This window comes from Cucurbita pepo, chromosome LG03 (genome assembly GCF_002806865.2).
Source record: "Cucurbita pepo subsp. pepo cultivar mu-cu-16 chromosome LG03, ASM280686v2, whole genome shotgun sequence".
Classification (NCBI taxonomy): Eukaryota; Viridiplantae; Streptophyta; class Magnoliopsida; order Cucurbitales; family Cucurbitaceae; genus Cucurbita; species Cucurbita pepo.
In genome coordinates, this window is record NC_036640.1 from 8,174,666 (window position 1) to 8,194,120 (window position 19,455).

Genomic DNA, 19,455 nt, shown 5'->3' on the forward strand with positions numbered 1-19,455 from the left:
CGGGTTTGATACTTAAAGAGTATCTCCGTACCTGTTCAATGGTCCTAGATTGTGAAACCTTCTATATTGGTGACAGATTTTAGAAATCAGCAGCCACTCTTGGCAAGTTCGTCCAGAGAGACAAAATTAACCAACACATGGCTGGATGAGAGTCGCTCATGAAGTCATCAATCGATCATTTGGGATACGCCGCCGCACTTGTTTTAGCCTTTGTTTAATGCTCTGATTTATTTCTGTTCCCCAAAAATATACTACACTGCTAATTGAATAATAGCTTTAAAACCTCAGGAATAAATTACTGGAGGCAATGCATATAAACGATGGCATTTTTCATAGACTGTACGAACTAATATTGTTATATTATTCAAAGCCACACCATTTTGTTGTCTTCAAACGAAAACAAGAAACCAGAAGAAGAACTTACGTATTAGAATTCAGAGATTTAGGCATTGCAGAGCAGCAACAATTGGCAGTAGAACTAAGCCTGTCCTATCAACCTGCTGTTTAGATGAGGTGGTGAGAGTTGATCAAAGGAAACTCTGCACGCACCAGATAAGCAAGCAACTCTAACCTGGCCAGTCATTCATTCATTCCATTCCTACTGATCTTCACAGTTAACATCATCATCAACCATTTATATATACATTAATATACATACATACAGCTCATATACCATTAACTACGAATCAAGCAGTTGAGTTGACAACAGAACTACTTCAACCAAAGAATCGAACCCGCCTATCTTGTGTTTTGATTCATTTGCATCCACCCGCAACTTCCAAACTCCTCAAGCTGCTGAAGCTTGGCTTTCTGGACCCAACAGATCAGATTTAGCGGTTGTAAAATGATATAGATATACATATGTAAAGCAACCAGCACAAACTGATTGGAGACCCAGATGAACATTTAATTGGTAGAATACTAACCAATGTTGCATTTAACAGAATTCATAGAACTCGAGATATGCGTTTTTCAATTTCAGGTGTAGTTAGTGAGGTTGATGATGTATTATGCTGATATTGAGTAGCAAGCAGTTTGTTAGGCTAAGATATAAACGCACCTTCACTCAACAATTGTTCAAGTCGAGCAACTATGTGTTTCCCATAAGTATATTTCTTCAAAGCTTGAAGATGACCTCTGATACGATTCAGCAGTATCTCTCGTTGTTCATCATTGCATATTTCAATTATCTTCTGAACAACATAATTTGCAAACTGGTCTTTCATCATTGCCTGAGACAGTGAACAAGGAAAAAAGATCAGTAACATCCGAGTATCAATTTGCATCACATTTGGAAAACTTGAAGAATGAATGGATATTGCAGTATTTGAAGTTTACATTGAAATAAACAAACTACTATGGGAAAGATAAGCAGGTCAAAGATTACATTTAAATGCTTAAAGAACACAAATAACAAAATGCTTTTAGCCTATTTTGCATATCATATGGAAAAGAAACATACTCAAAAATATAAAGAGTACCGCTATTAAATTCCTAAACCAACTTGTAAATCTGGTCAGAATCATTTTCTAGAAAGATTATCACCAAAAATACCAAGTAATTAGTTGTACAAAGATTCACTAGGGTGGACAGACACTGTTGACATAGAAGAAATAATTTTTATATTCAGATCAAAATTTCATGGCCGTAAGAACACTAGAATCATAAATAAACATCCCCCAATTTGCCCAAGAATGAAAACTACAGTTCTTACATGCAAGACACCATTCAAGAACATGCAAGTAACCACAAAGATAAAGTTGAGTACCGAGCTAGGTTACTTGAGATATTTGATAGGAATAGGCAGTAAGAGTTGAGACTTAATGGGAAACAATAAGGACACTCACAGAAGTATTTGGGAGTCCGAAATTAAATGGCAGAGAAGTTTTAGCAGTGTAATGGATCAGGCATCTGAGCATATGAATGCATAATGCTTTATTGAGTGTTTCATATTGGTGGTAGAGGAACAGAACCAAATAACTATCATATTTTTTCTTAATATCTTGAGCATGCTTAAATGACATACCAACAAAGTATCATTTTCCTCAGATTGTCCCATAATTTCCTCAATTATCAACTCTCTTTCAGTCGTATCACCATGCTCCAAGCACTTTTCAACGACATTTGATGCATATTTATGCTGGCTCATCCGCACAAATTTTCCAGCCAACTTGCTGATAATTTGACTTCTTTCACGACGCATTCCCCTCTCAAGAACATGCTGTAGCAATAAAACATAAATTACACACAGATTGCATAAAATGCTTACTCACGTGCAAAANAAAAAAAAAAAAAAAAAAAAAAAAAAAAAAAAAAAAAAAATTAAAAAGACTAAAAAGACTGGAGAGCAATGTATTGATTAAACCAACTTCCAATGGACAAACTTGCTTGAAAATCTTTTGCAGTTTTGCTTATAACAAACATGCTAATAATATTTCATCGGAAAGAAGTATGCAACTTATAAATTGGCATATTTTATAGACCTATAAATCTGATGAAGTAAATTATTCAAAACATGTCAATATTTAGTAACTGATACCCTAAGCAAAGTAGGAATATTAAAGCGGCATAATATGACCTTGGCTTCCTCAAAAGTTATCATCATCCATACACTAAGACTCGTGATGAGTAAAATAGGAACTACTTTAAGAGATTTGATATCTTGGCAATTGATACCAATCTGGCAACATAACCTCGCAAGAATTTGATTTTGTTACAATGTTTTGCATCATATCTTAAATGATACAGATGGTTTACAAATTTAGATGACTAAAAATTTGAATGCTGTATGATGACATTATCAGGAAACAAGTCATTATAGGACCTAAAAAGCTTTATCTACATCCCGGAATACTCCAATACAAAAATTTCCATGAGTATATTGTGTGGAAAGACCAATCCGCTGTCACCTACATCTAGTAATGGTGGTGGTAGTGATAATAATAAAAGAATGTCTGATTTAGGTATCTCCATAACCAGCAAATTAAAGATAGCAAACCAAATAACCGAGATTCTAGAAAATAAATAATTTATCATTTTAGCAACAGAACTAAATTCATCATTGCCATCAAGGCGATCTGCTTGAGTGGAAGGAGATAGAGAAAGACACACAGGGAGGACACACTGAGATATATGGATATTTAACCATCAGAATGTTAGTAGATAGATCATTCGTAAAATATTTTATTCTTAATTTCCAGCCCTGAAAATCAAATGTTTCTTTATGAACATAATGCAAATGGAAATTAGGTCTTAACAAATTCACGGAAGAGGATCGCATAGTAGAAAGGGAGAGAATAAAAAAGACCAAGTAAAAACTAAAACCTGAATGACATAGTTTCCATATTGATCTTGAGCAAGAACGTAAACAGAGTCCAATATTTCGTCCACTATACACTGACTCTGGGCCTCATCTGAACAATGCTCCAAAATTCTCTGTTGCCGTATCAAAAATGAAAAACAAAACCAAAATCAAATCAAATCAAAATTTTTTATTTTTCCATTAAAAAGAAAAAAAATAAAAATAAAGAAGAGACATAACATTAAGTTCATCATATGACACAATCAGCTCATATTTTGTGTTACCTGGATAACACGGCAGCCATATGGATGAGTTGAAAGTGTGGCAACTTGACCTTCAAAAGAAGAAATGATAAAACCAATTTCTTCTGAAGGAACACATTCTATACACTTCTGTATAACGTGATTCCCATTTTGATCACGGACGCATCTCATAACATGACCATCAAGTTCACGCACTAGATGTGTTTTTTGATCCAGTTCAATAACTTCAAGTGCCTAAAGAAGCATCAAGCATATGTGAAATATTTATGGAAATATTACCATAAACTCACCATACAACAGTAGATGATAGAATCGGAAAGAATTCCCGATGCGACAGCAGATGGTATGACTAGGCAGAACTCACCAGAGACATTTTGAAAGAAAAAAAAAAAAAAGCAATTTTATTTTTCCTCCTTTATTCAAAATAATCTCCATTCATAGTTTCTTTAAGTCATATGCGCTCTATATTTTCTACAAACTAGTTAGACTCCCATTAAAAATAGTTCATCAAAAACTATATAAGAGAATAAAAAAAGACTTGCCTAATAGAATATATTCCAGAAGCAGTTAGTACANAAAAAAAAAAAAAAAAAAAAAAAAAAATCTCAATAAGCCAATTTAGAAAATAAAAAATACAAAATGGCACAAGGGGCAAGCAACCACAGAGCAGTAAAAGGCGCTTCCAAAATGGTAGCCCTAAACAGAAGCCAAACAGGGAAGAACCAAGGGCTCAAATTCAAAATCAAAAGAATAAGGCCCAATGACTAGTTACAGAAGTCATTAAAAATAGATGCCCACAACAAATTCGAGCTCTTAGGAGCTGATTCTCAAAATGTTCTTATGTTCTTTGTTAGTCTCCACAACATCAAATACCCATTGCAAGGTATTAAACCTAAAAAGAAATCAAACCTCCACTCAAAAACCTCTCCACACTCCTAAAGATTCTATTATTCCTCCCAATTCAGATGCTCCATAAAACAAAAAATAATAATAAGTAAATAAATCATGCCTCTGGATAACCCTACCCTTCTCTCTACTGGGGGATGAAATGAAATCTCCTCCATCATAAGAAAACAATTTCTATTACAGGCAAGAAAAACCCCAAAAAGTCTCGAACAAGAAATTCCTAATCAAATGAGCAAATTGGCAACTCCAATGATATACCCCAAATCCTCAAACTCTAGAGAAAAGAGTTTACAAATGATCATAAAAATTAAATGATGTCTTCCAAGTTCTAACACAACCTCCAATTTGCCATATATTCCCATATTGGTGACCATTGAAGAAAAATTGATTCTTTAATCTAATTTCCAGGCATGTGAATACCCACTGGCTCTAATTTAGTTGGGCCCCTTAATAAACAGTCCTTAACAACGTTATGTCAATTACCAATGGAAGCTAAATATATAATGCCATTCCATCCATTTGTTATTCTCTCACGGTAAAATTATCAGCCATAAAGAAATTTTAGAAGTTAGAACCTAAAGTCTCAATACAAGCCCTCGTGCAACACCACCTACCCAAAATCTCAGGCAACGCTTAAAACTAAAAATCCCTCCAACGTCCAATTCCATTTGTGAGTTGACGCATTGATAACCCAATGAGTCTTCTCAAATGGAAAATGCAAATATGATGAAGTAAAAAAAAACTTATCACAATTTTCCATGTGGTTTGTGACCACCTACCTTCTGGATCACACGACAACCATACATCTGCAAGCTTAGAGGCAATATCTGTCCAGCAAGTTGATCGGCAAGCTCCTTCCTCTGCTCATGAGTTCCATGTTCAAAGAACTGTATAAGGTATGTGAAAATTAGTCGTTGCACATGTATCATTGAATGCAAAGTCTGGGATAGAATGGGGGATTCAAACACACAGACACACACACAAGTGCAAATTATAGAATTAGAATATACCTTTTGGATAACATAATTTCCAAAAACATCAGTAATTAATTTAGAGGCATGTGGAAGAACTTCTTTGAAGACAGATGCCTTATCTTCAGGACTGCAGTGCTCGAGCTTCTGTTGAATAAAGCGACTCCCATGTTGATCAACACTGAAGTAAAATAGTTGTGGAAATCATGATCCATATGAAAGAGAGTAAATTATTATTCTTATTGCATATTGCAAACTTATGGAGAAAGATGCTCAAGAACATTGCCTGAATTCAACAATACGCCCAGAAATATCAGAGAGTTCAAACTTCCGTGCATTGCTCGACTTCAGTTCATCGAGAAAAGAGTGCCTTTTGGAGTCATCAAAGCTGTTGGAGCCCCTCTGCCCCTGCCATCCAGAATATTCCCCTGCATTACGAACTAAACCTGAAGGAAACCACATTTCATTCCGCCGACCTAGATGATTCACCCCACCCACCGGAGATGAGGGTGAAGCAGGGCTTGCAAGAGATGGGGCTGAAAATTGCATGATTCCACTCATGTTAGAAGGATTTCCATAATTACCACCAGTAATCCCTTTTCTGGGACTCAAGATGCTAAAATTTCCATTTGTTGGTGAATGAATTTTATTATCAGCCAAATAAGCAGCAGCAACGTTTGAATCTTGTTGCGAAACAAAAGAACCAATCGGCATATGACTAAAACTTCTAGAATCCAATTGACCATGATGAGCTGAACCACTATAAGTATCTTCTATTGGACGTTGACCATATTGTACATGAATAGGATCCAAAAAAGGTGGGTAAACAAATCCAGGTTGGGCATAAAGCTTGCTCGTGTGTTGTAAGTCACCCACAGGTGGAATACTTTCCCCTGTTGAAATACCAGTAGTTCGACCACTGAAGTTCGAAACAGAAGACTCCGGCAATGGAACCGCACCATGTGTAGGATACCCAGCCATGAATGGAGGAAAAAGTGTGGAAGCCAGAGCATATCCTCCCGCGTTGAACTGAGGACTAAATAAACCAGATGGTTGATAATTATGATAAAATGGATTTCCTGGAGCCACATATGCTGCGGCTGTAGCATACAATGGAGGAGCGAGTCCTGATGAATGAAATACTGTTCGCACATCAGCAGTTGAAAAATTATGCTGTCCATGTAAATGGTTTTCAAGCCCAACTTCTAGATGACTAATTCCTTGAGAAACCATCTGGGACTGAATATCTGGAGCTGGACATGGAAACCCTTGTTGTTTGGACAGATAAATATGTGGATGATTTCTCCCGTAAGATTGATGATCCAGTCTATTCCTATTACTCTCAACATTGGATGCTTTCGCTCTAGACTCTAATTTGGGAATATCATGCCCAATTGTGCCAGATTTTTCTGAAACATTCTCCAGACTAGCATTTTTTCCTCTTGATCCCTCTTGTTGTGGGCTACGCATTCTGTTGGATTTCTCTGCATTTAGAGATTTCTTCAGAGGAGAATTATCGGCTATTAACCCCACTGGATCCGTAATCACATTGCTTGGCTCCAGACAAACATCAGGAGAGCATGAATTTGACTCCAGTACTTTCGAAATGCTAATAGATGAAACATCAGAGGCAAGTATGTCCAATTCACTCTCAACTGCTTGTTCTGTTGTTGAAGTGCTTCCTAAAAGTGATTGATTATACACAGGAGATGGGGTCCGAGGAAAGTCTTCCTGCACATACCCGAAGTAAAAATGACAAGTTAAAGGAATACGAGGTTGGAACTACCTGAACAGGTTGAAAGTTCAGAATTACACATAAGCGAGTTCTTTTTTATATAACAGGCAGGTGATATAAATGACATTAGTATATTAAGAAGAAAACTTTAAGTACCAGACGGTAAAACAGAATAAGGATAATTTAAGAAGATTTAGTTTGAAGCCAATTAAACAAAAGGAAGAAAGGAGAACTATTGCAGTCTTAAATACAAGTTTTAGAGTTCAGAACGTCTTTTTTTTTTTTTTTTTTTTCTTTTCTAGCATCACAATGGTCTTGCTGTAGTAGGATTAATTGTCAACCATGGATATCCAAGATTAGCATCTAATCCTACTACATCAGGTCTCAGCTAAAAATGGTGCACAGTACCTGTATCAAATCGACCAAGCTCTTGCGGTGACTTGTGACAAAAGATTTGTTCTGTGCAGGCAAAGCAGCACCATGCTTCTCTATAAAGTTTTCTGAAACTTGCTCCGGCTGTCTATCTTCTGAAGTCTCCTCCTGATGAGTAGAAAGGGAACCTTGGGAAACATGCAAAAATTCATTGGCAGTGTCATCTGCAGAGCTCAACCTACGATTTTTGCCTAATCCACCAATGTGCCGCACTAATCTACGATTCTCTCGTGATATAAGAGGAGGAGGAAGCCTTGGATTCAAGTTAACATTGGACCAGTAGTATTCAAAATAAGCTGGATGTGAGCGTAGCTGTTCTTCTGACACAGAATTTTCTAAAGCATCACATAAAGTAGATAAGCTTGTATCTAGACTAGTGTCCTGCTGAGTTAACAAGTTGCCTATGGCTGCAAAAGAACCCTCCATACTTGGTGGTGCACTACCACTTCGATTGGGAATTGAATCCGATAAATTTCTTTGAAAATTATGCCTCTCTAAGATTGATCCCAACTCCTCTGACGCAATGTTTTTAAATGGAGATCCAAAGGCCGGTATATCTTTAGTAGATGGCCAGTTTCTATCACCCATCCTGTCCACTATTCTGGTAGAGCTCTCAGTTGCCATCCTACTATTAGAATGATATGAAATCCTTCAACCAAAAGAAAGGCCTCTTTAGCATAACTTCTTCATCAGCAGTGTTCATATACGATAAATAAAACAGTTTATATCATCAGCTTACTAGTTCATGCTAGGAATTAACAAATCACTGCACTTGAAATCTTAAGCTTCTAAATTTTCTAAGCAAATGCCTGGCAAAAAAATTTCCCCTGAGGAGGGACAAAACTTTCTGTGAATAAAGATAAGTTACAGGAAAAAAGAGAGTACATTATCTCATTGACCTAAGCGCAACCACACTCACATCCACGCATATATTATGCACTAAAGCTCAATAACCAATTCTGCAATATATATATATATATATATATGATTATATTCAAATTTTTACAGTTGCAGTTTGGACTAAGACAAATCACAACATTAACGAGTACTTGGAACAAATAAATGAAGGGCTTTGTGATTCTTGTTTCCAGTCTCTTAGTATTTGTACCTAGTTTCATGTCTTTCATAAACTGTTCATAAATTTTCATGAAACCACATATACAGTTTCTCATTTCTTGTTCCCCTTCTAGGAACAACATACATAATTACATAATAAATAATAAATACAAACAAATTTTTTTTTTTTAATCCATGTAAAATTTTGGCTTTTTTAAGTTAAAAAATTAAAAAATTTCTATTTTCATTTTTTTGCCATAAACAACATCATCAAACATAACTCTTTTCCTATCCTTCAAAAGAGGAAATAAGAAACAATAAATGAGCAGAGGCCGGACGATCGTGGCAAAATTGTGGATAGCACACAGTTTACCTTAATTGAACTGGTAAGAGTCAACGCGGAAGCTAAGTGCAGCTAAATAAAGAGAGTAAATAATCAAACACCTAAACAATCACCAAACCTCTCGAATTCAAGAAATTCCTCAGAAATTGAACCAACCTAAAAACANAAAAAAAAAAAAAAAAAAAAAAAACGGAGGTCAAAATGAAACAGACAACGATTGCAGAAGAAACTTCCAAGACGTGGAGCAATGAAAAAGCCGATGAAGAATCAATGAATCGAGAGAGAAATGAAATTGGAGTTATTGAGAGTAAAAGCGGAATAGCAGAGGAGCGTTACCAGCGGAGGATTAGAGGAAGCAAGGCGAGGAGTTGGAAGTGATTCGGAAGTTGAGCAGAAGCAGCTAAGAAGGAGAAGAGTGGGAGAGGAGGGAAGATTTGAGGAGTTTCGCAGCACAAAATGAATATCTGCTTCCAAAACCCATAACACAGAGCAGGCAGGGAGGCGCAGCGCAAGGGTTGGGAGAGAGAGAGAGAGAGAGAGATGGTAAATAAAATAAAATAAAATAAAATAAAATAAAATAAAATAAATTTAATTAGTTAATTAATTAATTAATTTTTGTATAATTAGGTTGGGGTGAATTTAATTAAGAATTAAAAAGGGAAATTAACCCGAGGGACTTAATCATGGTTAAAAGTTATGGAATGATTAAACTAAGGAAGAAACTTGAGAAAGCAGCAAGAAGGAGAAGTAGAAGAGAGAGAGAGAGAGAGAGACAAAAGTGGCATCCTACGTAAATTGGGTGGATGTCCCACGACACGTCGGCAACACGTGTCATCCACAACGAGCTCGCGTTTGGAGCTCTGTGATTGGTCAACCAATACCAAAATACAATAATAATATTCCATATTCCACATACTCCACTCTAAATTAACTTATTTTAATACTCCTCCATTTCAATTTCATTTTTTTATTAAATTTATTAAATAACCCTAACAATTTTATTGGTCCATTTTAATTATTATGTAATTTCAATTCTTTAATTTTGTATTGGTCCATTTTAATTTAATCGTGAATTTTTATCTAACCAATAGTAATAATTTTTATAGGAATATATTTTCAAAATTTATAAAGAAAATATTAATATTTAAAAAAATCAACAATGAAAAATATAACCATATGCATACTAAAATTAGTCCTAAGGATTCTATATGCAGACTAAAATTAGTCATAATTAATTTGGATTATATATTTGATATATTGTTAAGATTTTATATGCAGACTAAAATTAGTCCTAGTCAGTTAGGATTATATATTTGATATATTTTATTTAATAGAATTATGATATATTTTATCTGTTAGCAAAATATTTTATCTTATTTTTATCTTTTTAGGATTTAATTATTTTTATCTTATTTTTATCTTTTTAGGATTTAATTTCTATAGTTTGTATTCTATTTAGGATTTAATTTGGATTTAATTTATAATTTATTTATAATTTAATTGATAATTTAATTTATAGTTTGTATTCTATTTAAAAAAATTGGACATTTGGACATTTGTTTTGATCTCACTGGGACATTTGTTTTTAGTTTGTATTATATTTAAACGTTGTAAGCATTTTGGACATTTGTTTCGATCCCATTGGGACTTTTGATTCGATCCTACCTATGTTCTTGGACTTTCAATTTTACTTTTATTTCTCATTCTTAACCTAGTATCAAAGCAGGACATTTGTTTCGATCCCATTGGGACTTTTGATTCGATCCTACCTATGTTCTTGGACTTTCAATTTTACTTTTGTTTCTCATTCTTAACCTAGTATCAAAGCATCATTCTTAAACGAAGAAGAACCAAAAATTACATACTAAATGTACTAGTAGAGTACAAGATCAAAGAACACTAAATGTAATAGTAGAGTACAAGATCAAAGAACAATGAACCTTAATCCATATCCATAACGATAATTGGCTAACTAATCAAATTTTTTAAGAGTCTGTTTCTTTGCTGGCTGGTTTAGCACTGGAGAGGTTGAGCTCTGGTAAACACAAAAACTCCGCCGCCACCCACCGCACGACCCAACAGCATATTCCCATCCAAATATGAGAGGTAATACAGTCCTCCCACTGTTCGTCTCCTGCAACCCTCCAACCCAACCATTCTTAGGATCATTATCTAATAACAACGATTTTTACCATTCCATCACACACATAGATTTACCTCTCTGAATTCCTCACAGGAACCCGAGCTTGAAACCCCCGAAGAAATTGCAGGATCTGAGCAATTTATTTAACCATTTGAATCGTCATTTCGTGTTAAGCCAAACATGTATGTATATATCAAGCTTCAGCCAACAATGTTTTAGTTGAATGTTGTTTACCTGAAGGCTTATGAATGACCGTGGTAGTATTGCTGGAGCAATTAAAGCCTGCAGCTCTTCGCTAATCTTTATATTTTGGACACTGATCTGCCAGAAACAGCTTGCAACATAACATCCACATATCTCACTACTACAAAATACTAAATACTTAACTGTTTCCAAAGCATTTACAGATACAGATAAATCAATCTCTCCAAGACGTTATTAAATTTCTCAGATATCTCACAACTACAATACTTTTCAATGTGTATCCCAAAGAATTTAAAGATGCAGATAAATCGCTCTACGAGACGGTCGGAATTTCCTTGCCCAGGATATTAGAGTTTGAAGACCCAAAAAAATGTCTCTAATTACCTTCCCTTCAATGTTTCTCACACGTTCTTAATACAGATATTATATTACAAGAAGTTCTAACATAACTAGTTGAAAAGTTTATTTTTCTTGCTATTCATGTCATTTCAAGTAATCTTAATACTGCTGTAAAAAAGAACAATTCTTGGTCAGGATTAGGGGCAATTTAGCACATCAATTGAATCTAAAAGGCAGAGAACTGGAAACATGGGCAAATGAAACTACTTGGAACGCCAGAAAACCATCAAAGATCGAACTAGTTGAGGACAGAAAGCGAGCACAAATAAATGTTCGAAGAAATACATGGTTCTTTGCAGGCCAGCAATTCTCACATATCTAATATTCACAGGGTGATGCAAACCAAAAGGAAAGCAAAGCAACACCAGATGCAGAAACTGACCTCCTCAAATTCGAGGTAGATATTACGCAAAGAAACAACCGAAAATTTGGCAGAAACAAGCAGAGTTGCTCCTTCCTGTTCCTGAAAGGCCAAAAATAAAGCATTGCTCTATAAAATACCAAGTCCACCAAATACCAACTAGATTCTCACCATTTTCCTCATTGGGGTGAGGAGTTAAATTAAAGCCACGAACCAAACAGCTCAAAGAGAATAGGAGGAAGTTCAAGCCTCTCTAATTTCAATTAGGAGGGTAAGACAGCATATTATTAGATTTGTTTGATAACAGTAGATTGAAATGAGAGCAAATGGAAATGAGCGGACACCAAAGACCATCAGTATAGCTTATAACTGCAATTCATGATTGCCATACTTTGTTTATGGTATACCTCTAAGAGTGATGGGATACTCCAGCGAACCACATTTCGGACAATTCCTTCATTCGAACTGTCACGACATTCAAATTTCTGGAAGATTTGCCCAATCTGCCGGTGCAGCCATGAGTCACGTGTAGCCAAATGACAAAAGTAGAAACGCAATAAGAATATAAGTATGAGAAACGCAATAAGAATATAAGTATGAGAAAAGTTATTTTTCCTCTAACAATAGGAAAACGAAAACTATAACAAAAAGATACCAACATTGATACCTTGGAAGCACAAAATTTCAGGCAAAAAAAAGTAAACAAGATTGCACTAAACACAAATCCCTAGATCAACAAGATATAGTGGCTCACCAAGGTGGAAGTCGGTAAACCTCTCCTCAGAGAGGACTTAAATGATTAGGGCAGGGAAAGAGGATTTAGGGTCTGTTTGGGAGTTTAAAATGGTTAAAATCATTTGTTAGGTCATGTGATATGAACCAAGAGACATCAATCATACAATATACTTTATACTTAATGACCATAATGACTAATTATGGTCATTAAGTATGAATGTTACAACTTTTGGAATGCCTTTAATAGTTTTTTTTTTAGGCTATATATAAAGCCATGTATGTTGTATTTGTAAGGTAGGAAAATATATATAGAAAGAAGAATTTGTGCTCTTCTTTAGCCAATGGCTAAGTTTCTTTGCAATTCTATGTAGTTTAGATTGCATGTAGAATCATTCAAGTTCGACATGATCAATCTTGCTTGTGGAGTGATTCGAATCTCAAACAAATGTATGGGATATTTGATGAACAAGAATCATTGAAGCTAGACATGATCGATCTTGCTTCTGGAGTGATTCGAATCTCAAACAATGTTCTTGCCTTGAGATATTCGATCAACAAGGTAATCCGAATCTTATTCCCCTTGTAGTTGGTTCCTTATCTTATCATCATGTTTCATGTAATTAAAATTGATATTGAATGATATAGTGCATGTTTCGAAGTGATTTCGAACATAGCAAAAGTGGTTTTGACAATTTCAAAATCACTTCTAAACATGCACTATGCATAGAAAAACCAGGATCATATCCTATGAAGCCAAGTTTTCACAGACTATTTGGAATTACTTCTTTGTTGCATTTGGAGTCTAATTTGCTAGACACTAACATTGTAGGGAGATGATCGAGGAATTCCTCCATCACCCTCGCTTTTGTAACAAAGGGAGGTTTCTTTGGCGAGCTATGTTTGAGCTATTTAAAGGAGTCATTGGGAGAAAAAAACAATAAAACCTTTAGAGGTTTGGAGACCCTCACTAAGTTTTATGTTTCTCTTTCGGCATCGGTGACGAAATCTTATCTTTTTGTAATATAGGTTAGATCTCATTGTGCTTGACTAAAATATCTTCATTGAGAATGTCCACCTTTTTTGTGGACTTGTTTTTTTAGATGCCCTTGCATTATATTCTTTCATTCTTTCTCAATGAAAATTTGATTCTTCATCCAAAAACAAAAATATGGCCTACTTTAAAAAAGAAAATACAAGTATTTTTTCAGCCAGTGTGAAGTAGGAGATGTTAGAACCTGAAAGAAAGGAAGCCTGGCTGCAGCTTCTAGGAGAATAAGAACATCAGGAGCAGAAGTATACTGCAGCCGCCATGTGCCATCCAACTTCATCAGGTCAATAGGGAGACCCATGTTATACGTTTCTACATTGACCTACAACCATTACTTGGAACCAACATGGAATCAGGCTGAAGGATTATGATTTATGTATAGAATAGAAAGAGAAACAGTAAAGAAAGCAGACCAGAGCGTCCTCAATGGCACAACGTTGATCAGATGATGCGACGAGGCCCCGTTGTGTTTCTTGAACGGCAACCAGAAGATCGTTCTTTTTGGTTTCCAACCCGTAATTATATGTCTGGTAAGATGCCAAGAGCATGAACAAAATGGAGAGAAGAGCAGAAAATTAAAAGGAAATGGGAAAATAAGGAGAAGAAGAAGAACGAAACCTGAGATGTTTGGCTAACAACGGTTGCCAAACATTGAAACATTCTTCTACAAGGCTCTTCCCTACGCACCGTGCAAAATCGGTTATGTCCACTCAAAGCTCTCTTTTGGATCGAAGGATACACTGGGGAGACGAACGGCAAGTCCATCTCTGACGACTGGGCAAATCATAAGTCTTCCAAATTTCAAATGGCAACGATCATAAAAGAATTTTACAGAAACAAAGTGCGGCGTTGTACTCATGAAGCAGTATAAGAACAATTTATGAACAATCATGATTAGGGGGATTATTCGATAGTGCAAGAATTGAAAATCGAAGTGAAAAAATCCAAAATAAGACACATTAACTCCTCTCCTCTACTCGGGAATCTGATCCAAAATCAGATGTTGATGAATCAAATTCTAGAAAAGAAGAAGAAACGAAGTTACCGAGATTACTGCTCAACCGGATTCGTTGGTCGGGTTTGGAAGACGATGATATCCAGGGGCTAATTCTGAATCCCGTCACCGCATTGGTGCATAACCTTCTACAGACTTCCGATTGGAGTCCGGGTTGGATTAGCCCAATCTGTACTTGGTGGTGGATTATGATTTATGATTTCTTGGTCCAAAAAACAGTGATTGAATTTTAAACAATTGCTTTTATAAATATGCAATTTATGACGCATTCAAAATTCTCCATTTACACATTTAACTTCTTTTTCTCACCCATCAAATTCAATATTTATATAAAATTATGAACCAAGCTTAATTCTTGAGATAAATTACAAAAATTAATCTATAAATACGCCGTCCGTCTGGGGGCTTTACCGGGACTAACTAGTAAAAGGCTTTCGCCCATTGCGGAAAATTCTCTACTGCTGCCTCCTGTAGGAGTTTGGGTGCAGAAAATTCTCTACTGCTGCCTCCTGTAGGAGTTTGGGCCGTGTCTCAGTCCCAGTGTGGCGTGGCTGATCATCCTCTCGGACCAGCTACTGATCATCGCCTTGATAAGCTATTGCTATTGCCTCACCAACTAGCTAATCAGACGCGAGCCCCTCCTCGGGCGGATTCCTCGTTTTGCTCCTCAGTGTAAAACTGAGTCTGAGTTTAGTTCATGAAGTTGAGTCTGAGCTTAGTTCATGAAGTTTTAAGTTATGTATCTACCTAAACTTTCAATTTTGTATCTAATAGGCTATAAACTCTAAACTTATTCGGTTATTTGAAGGGCTAGACATAACATATTAACATATTTTGCCTTACCCTTTCATTCTATCTAATAAAATGAACAAACCATATGTAAATGGGAAGACCACAAAACCTGAGAGGGAAGCAGTAAAGATGCAGATTTCAAACTGAAGTCTCAATATCCATATTCATACCAACAAGTACACAGCATCCACAAATAAAAAGGGTTTGGGTTTGGGTTTGGGTTTGGGTTTGTTCCTTCCGTTAACAATAACACAATTCGGTTCAACATCGCCATTTAGCCTGGCATATAAGCAAGCAAGCAATCCAGAGTGACCACGAAATCCAAGATAAAGAGGGGATGGATCAGCCGGGACCAACTTTGGGAATGTCATAATGCTCACTCATGTTCGCCAGATATTGATTGAAGTCCTGGATCCGGTCACGATGTGATTTATTTGCTTTCTTCGCCAGTCTATGAACATCAATTCTCTCCTTCTGTTCGATGTAACGTTTTTCCGCTGGTGTTAGATGGTCATCGTAATGAGGAACCTTTCCATCCTCCGTTGACTTGTTCGCCTCATCTATTTCTTCCTCCTCGTTCGCATCATCGGGCATTTCACCACTTGCAGCACTCCCACCTACATTTGCCACCCAAAGAGAGCAGATTCACAAACATCATGGTGAGAGCAATAAATTTGAAAAAAAAAACACTCATCAATGACAATGAGGACTGAGGATCCACTCGAGGCTTGAGATGGCTTTCTTCTTAAGCAAGGCTATTCAAAGTTGGAATGGTATGGCCATCACTTATGTTATCTATATTCATAGTAAGATAGTTCATCAATCAAAAGCAAATTCTAAAACTCTAGTCTTGGCATGATTCTTGAGAAAGGAAAAGTTCCAAAGGACTAATAAATGTGAAACAAATCTAAGGTGTAACATTAACATCCACTGACCAAGTTTGGTTAAGCTTTCCTGGCCATTGTCGGGCATTTCAAAAGCTGACAGCAATCCAAGTTCAATATTGACTGTGATGACAACGGAATTTTATAGCTCATGGGTACATATCAAAGATGCTGTCCAAAGTAAAGCTATAAGGCTGCTATTATTTTAAATGAACTGAGAACCGAAACTGGAGCTCTCAGTTGTCTATCGTGCTTAAAAGGGAGCCAGAGCATAGACAAGACAGCCATGAGAACCAGTTAGGTAGTGTATTTTGGCCATGCAAGTGTTGGTCCACCATAGGTGTGAGGACGTTTTCGATGTGGCACACCGCTTTTTCACTATTTTATGGGTCAAGAAGGACATGTCTGCTTGTTGGGGCTTTGGCCACTCTCCAGGACATTTGGTTAGAGCAGCAGGAAGATTTTTTTTTTTTTTTTTTNAGGAAATTTTTTTTTTTTTTTTTTGGTAACTTTCTAGGAAGTGAACCTGATCTTGATTCGTGCCTCACTCAGGCTTCTACCTTATTAGTTTTCCTTTCTTGTCCTTCACTACCCTCAACAGAAATTATATTTCATTACTGTATGTAGAAAACTACTCCAGTGTACTTCAAAACGAACAGGTCAAAAAAAAAACCCCACAACAAAAGAATTTAGACACGTTCTTATCATCAACCGACATGGTTGCACAACATGAAGCTAGGAATCTATTGAATCGTACCACCATGAAAAGGTATATGAGCATGAAAATGTCTACCCTACGTAGATATTCATAAAGATAACTATCTCAACCAACTCACTACTTGAAGAAACGTTAACGTGTTCCCTTCCTTCCTCATTTCAGCAATCAATGGTTCTTTAACCCCCAAAAAAAAAATCAATCAATCGTTTAAAATGAAGATCTCCCAAAGAAGTTAAGGTTACGGCAGGCAGTTAACCAATATCAATTCAACCAACAGAACAGGGATCTGAACCATGGTGGACCCACAATAGGGACTGAACTAAAATAGTTAATTCTCTTGCTTGTTTATGCACTGATGCCTAACAACTCTCTGGCTTACAACACTATAAATCCAAATTCAAGAGTTTTGTATGCGTATCGAAAGTAAAGTTTGTCGGTATGATGGGGGAAATATACAGTGAAATACCCGCCTTAAGTGCCCTCTCTACTGTGAAGAAAGCCCATTGAAGTGCCAGCCGGATTAGTTTTCATAACTTAGTGGGTTTTGTTATTCTCCAAGTCTGTTGAGTGAAAAATGTTGCAGTACTTTTCAATTTCTTCCCAACCCTTTATACAGGGCTAGGGCAAAATCGTTAATCATATATAAGGGCTTCCCTGCAAAATTCTCGTTTCGTTATTTTTCTTTCATGTTGAATGTGGAAATCTACCGGTTCTAATTTCACACTCTGCCATGAGAATAATATGGATAATTCGTAAACATGCATTCACTCATATCCAAGCCAAACAATTCCAGTAATAATCGAACAACAAACCTGCCGGATGCTCGTTTTCCAGTTCTCGAGATGCTTGATCTTGATGCTTTTTAAGTTTCTTTTTCTTCTTCACCCCACCTACTTTCACATCAAGAGCTTTCCCTTTAAGCTTCAACTTCCCACCCACAACATTATCGTAGGAAGACATTGCCTATCAAAAGGAGAAGAGATATCTTTAAGAGGATAAAAAAATTTCAACAAGCTACAGATTAGGTGTTTTTGCCCTAATTGGAGCTGATACGGGGGAAAATACAACTACAGTCCAAGATAGCGTTTATTTCAATTAACGACGAACAACCACATAAACATAAACATGGAAATCAAAAATCAGGTCATCATTTTTCCAGTCATCTTGGATTGTCAGTTAACAACCTTAGGCTGTCCTTGGAACTTCGTGTTCTTCGAAAGCCAACAAGAGAAGGAGATAGAACAATAGAGTTCGGAGGAGAGAAAATTCAACAAGGATATGCAAATGGTTTGAATCACATCCCATAAATACATACATAAATTGAAGGCAAAAGAAAAGGAAGAAGCTGAAAGCAAGGGATCGAACGAACTTCAGAATCAAACCTGGAAGACCTAAGAAAATCTCTCCACTTCAGAGGACGAGATTCAACAATTGCAACCACGCAGATTTCAATTTGCTTCAATTACTTTCATATCATGAATAAAAGATGCTCTTGTTCTCCCTGGTTGCTGCGAACGGAAGGTGAGTACACAAATTTCGTTCCAAACCAATCCGACCTATTACTCGCAGCACAAATAAGAGTGTGTAAATCAAAATTTCAAAACCAACTTATTCAATGGATTTTTCTTTTTTTTCTTAAGTTGAAAATTGTCTTTTAGTATGTAATATTTTAAATTACTAATTACTTAAATTATAATATGAGTTAGTCTAAATTAGAATATTTTTAATTTATATATATATTTGAACTATTATTTGTTAAATAAAATTTTAAAAAAGATATATTTCCATTTTTATAAGTAATTTCAATTTAAATTGTAAATGACATGTGGAGGAAGTGAAATAGAGAGATTTTTATAGCTTTAAAAAAAATTATTGTGTAATATTGTAATTTATCTCAATTTAAATAATATTATTAAAAAATAAAATTATAGGATAAAAATAATATATATCTTTGTTAAAAATATTTATATATTAGGCTAAATTAATAAAATGTTGTCTAAAAAAATACATTTAATAACCATAATCTAAAATAATAATAAAAAATTACTATCTACGAAAATTATTTACCTATACCTCATAAATACAAAAAACTTCAACACCCAACCTCGTGATATTAATATATGAACGAAAATTATTTATCTATATCTCA

General features: G+C 35.7%; 3 protein-coding genes across 7 annotated transcripts; all 3 read right to left on the reverse strand.

The window, feature by feature from the left end:
- Positions 1 to 312: 312 nt before the first annotated feature.
- LOC111790340 (pumilio homolog 5) lies at positions 313 to 9,532 on the reverse strand. The gene is made up of 10 exons (XM_023671213.1): positions 9,344 to 9,532; positions 7,585 to 8,257; positions 5,728 to 7,172; positions 5,481 to 5,622; positions 5,250 to 5,357; positions 3,586 to 3,798; positions 3,325 to 3,435; positions 2,027 to 2,221; positions 1,061 to 1,232; positions 313 to 810 (listed from the first exon to the last, which is right to left on the reverse strand). The coding sequence occupies exons 2-10, from the start codon at positions 8,230 to 8,232 to the stop codon at positions 788 to 790; spliced, it is 3,057 nt and encodes a 1,018-aa protein (XP_023526981.1). The 5' UTR covers positions 8,233 to 8,257; positions 9,344 to 9,532; the 3' UTR covers positions 313 to 787.
- A 1,310-nt stretch (positions 9,533 to 10,842) lies between these two features.
- On the reverse strand, positions 10,843 to 15,127 carry LOC111790368 (probable plastid-lipid-associated protein 10, chloroplastic). 4 transcript variants are annotated; one of them, XR_002814465.1, is made up of 10 exons: positions 14,943 to 15,127; positions 14,516 to 14,671; positions 14,311 to 14,424; positions 14,085 to 14,219; positions 12,522 to 12,617; positions 12,136 to 12,216; positions 11,385 to 11,471; positions 11,225 to 11,280; positions 10,913 to 11,149; positions 10,843 to 10,877 (listed from the first exon to the last, which is right to left on the reverse strand). XR_002814465.1 is itself a non-coding variant. In XM_023671251.1 (9 exons), the coding sequence occupies exons 2-9, from the start codon at positions 14,660 to 14,662 to the stop codon at positions 11,021 to 11,023; spliced, it is 837 nt and encodes a 278-aa protein (XP_023527019.1). In that variant the 5' UTR covers positions 14,663 to 14,671; positions 14,943 to 15,126; the 3' UTR covers positions 10,846 to 11,020. The 4 variants fall into 4 exon arrangements, 2 of the variants coding, with proteins under 2 accessions (XP_023527019.1, XP_023527018.1); XR_002814466.1 differs by having other exon boundaries at positions 10,845 to 10,877; positions 10,913 to 11,141; positions 14,943 to 15,126; XM_023671251.1 differs by having other exon boundaries at positions 10,846 to 11,141; positions 14,943 to 15,126.
- Positions 15,128 to 15,814: 687 nt separating this feature from the next.
- Positions 15,815 to 18,892, reverse strand: LOC111790381 (protein FAM32A). Of its 2 annotated transcripts, none has more exons than XM_023671266.1 (3): positions 18,689 to 18,892; positions 18,119 to 18,269; positions 15,815 to 16,321 (listed from the first exon to the last, which is right to left on the reverse strand). In XM_023671266.1, the coding sequence occupies exons 2-3, from the start codon at positions 18,264 to 18,266 to the stop codon at positions 16,047 to 16,049; spliced, it is 423 nt and encodes a 140-aa protein (XP_023527034.1). In that variant the 5' UTR covers positions 18,267 to 18,269; positions 18,689 to 18,892; the 3' UTR covers positions 15,815 to 16,046. The 2 variants fall into 2 exon arrangements, with proteins under 2 accessions (XP_023527034.1, XP_023527035.1); XM_023671267.1 differs by having other exon boundaries at positions 18,676 to 18,855.
- Positions 18,893 to 19,455: the final 563 nt, after the last annotated feature.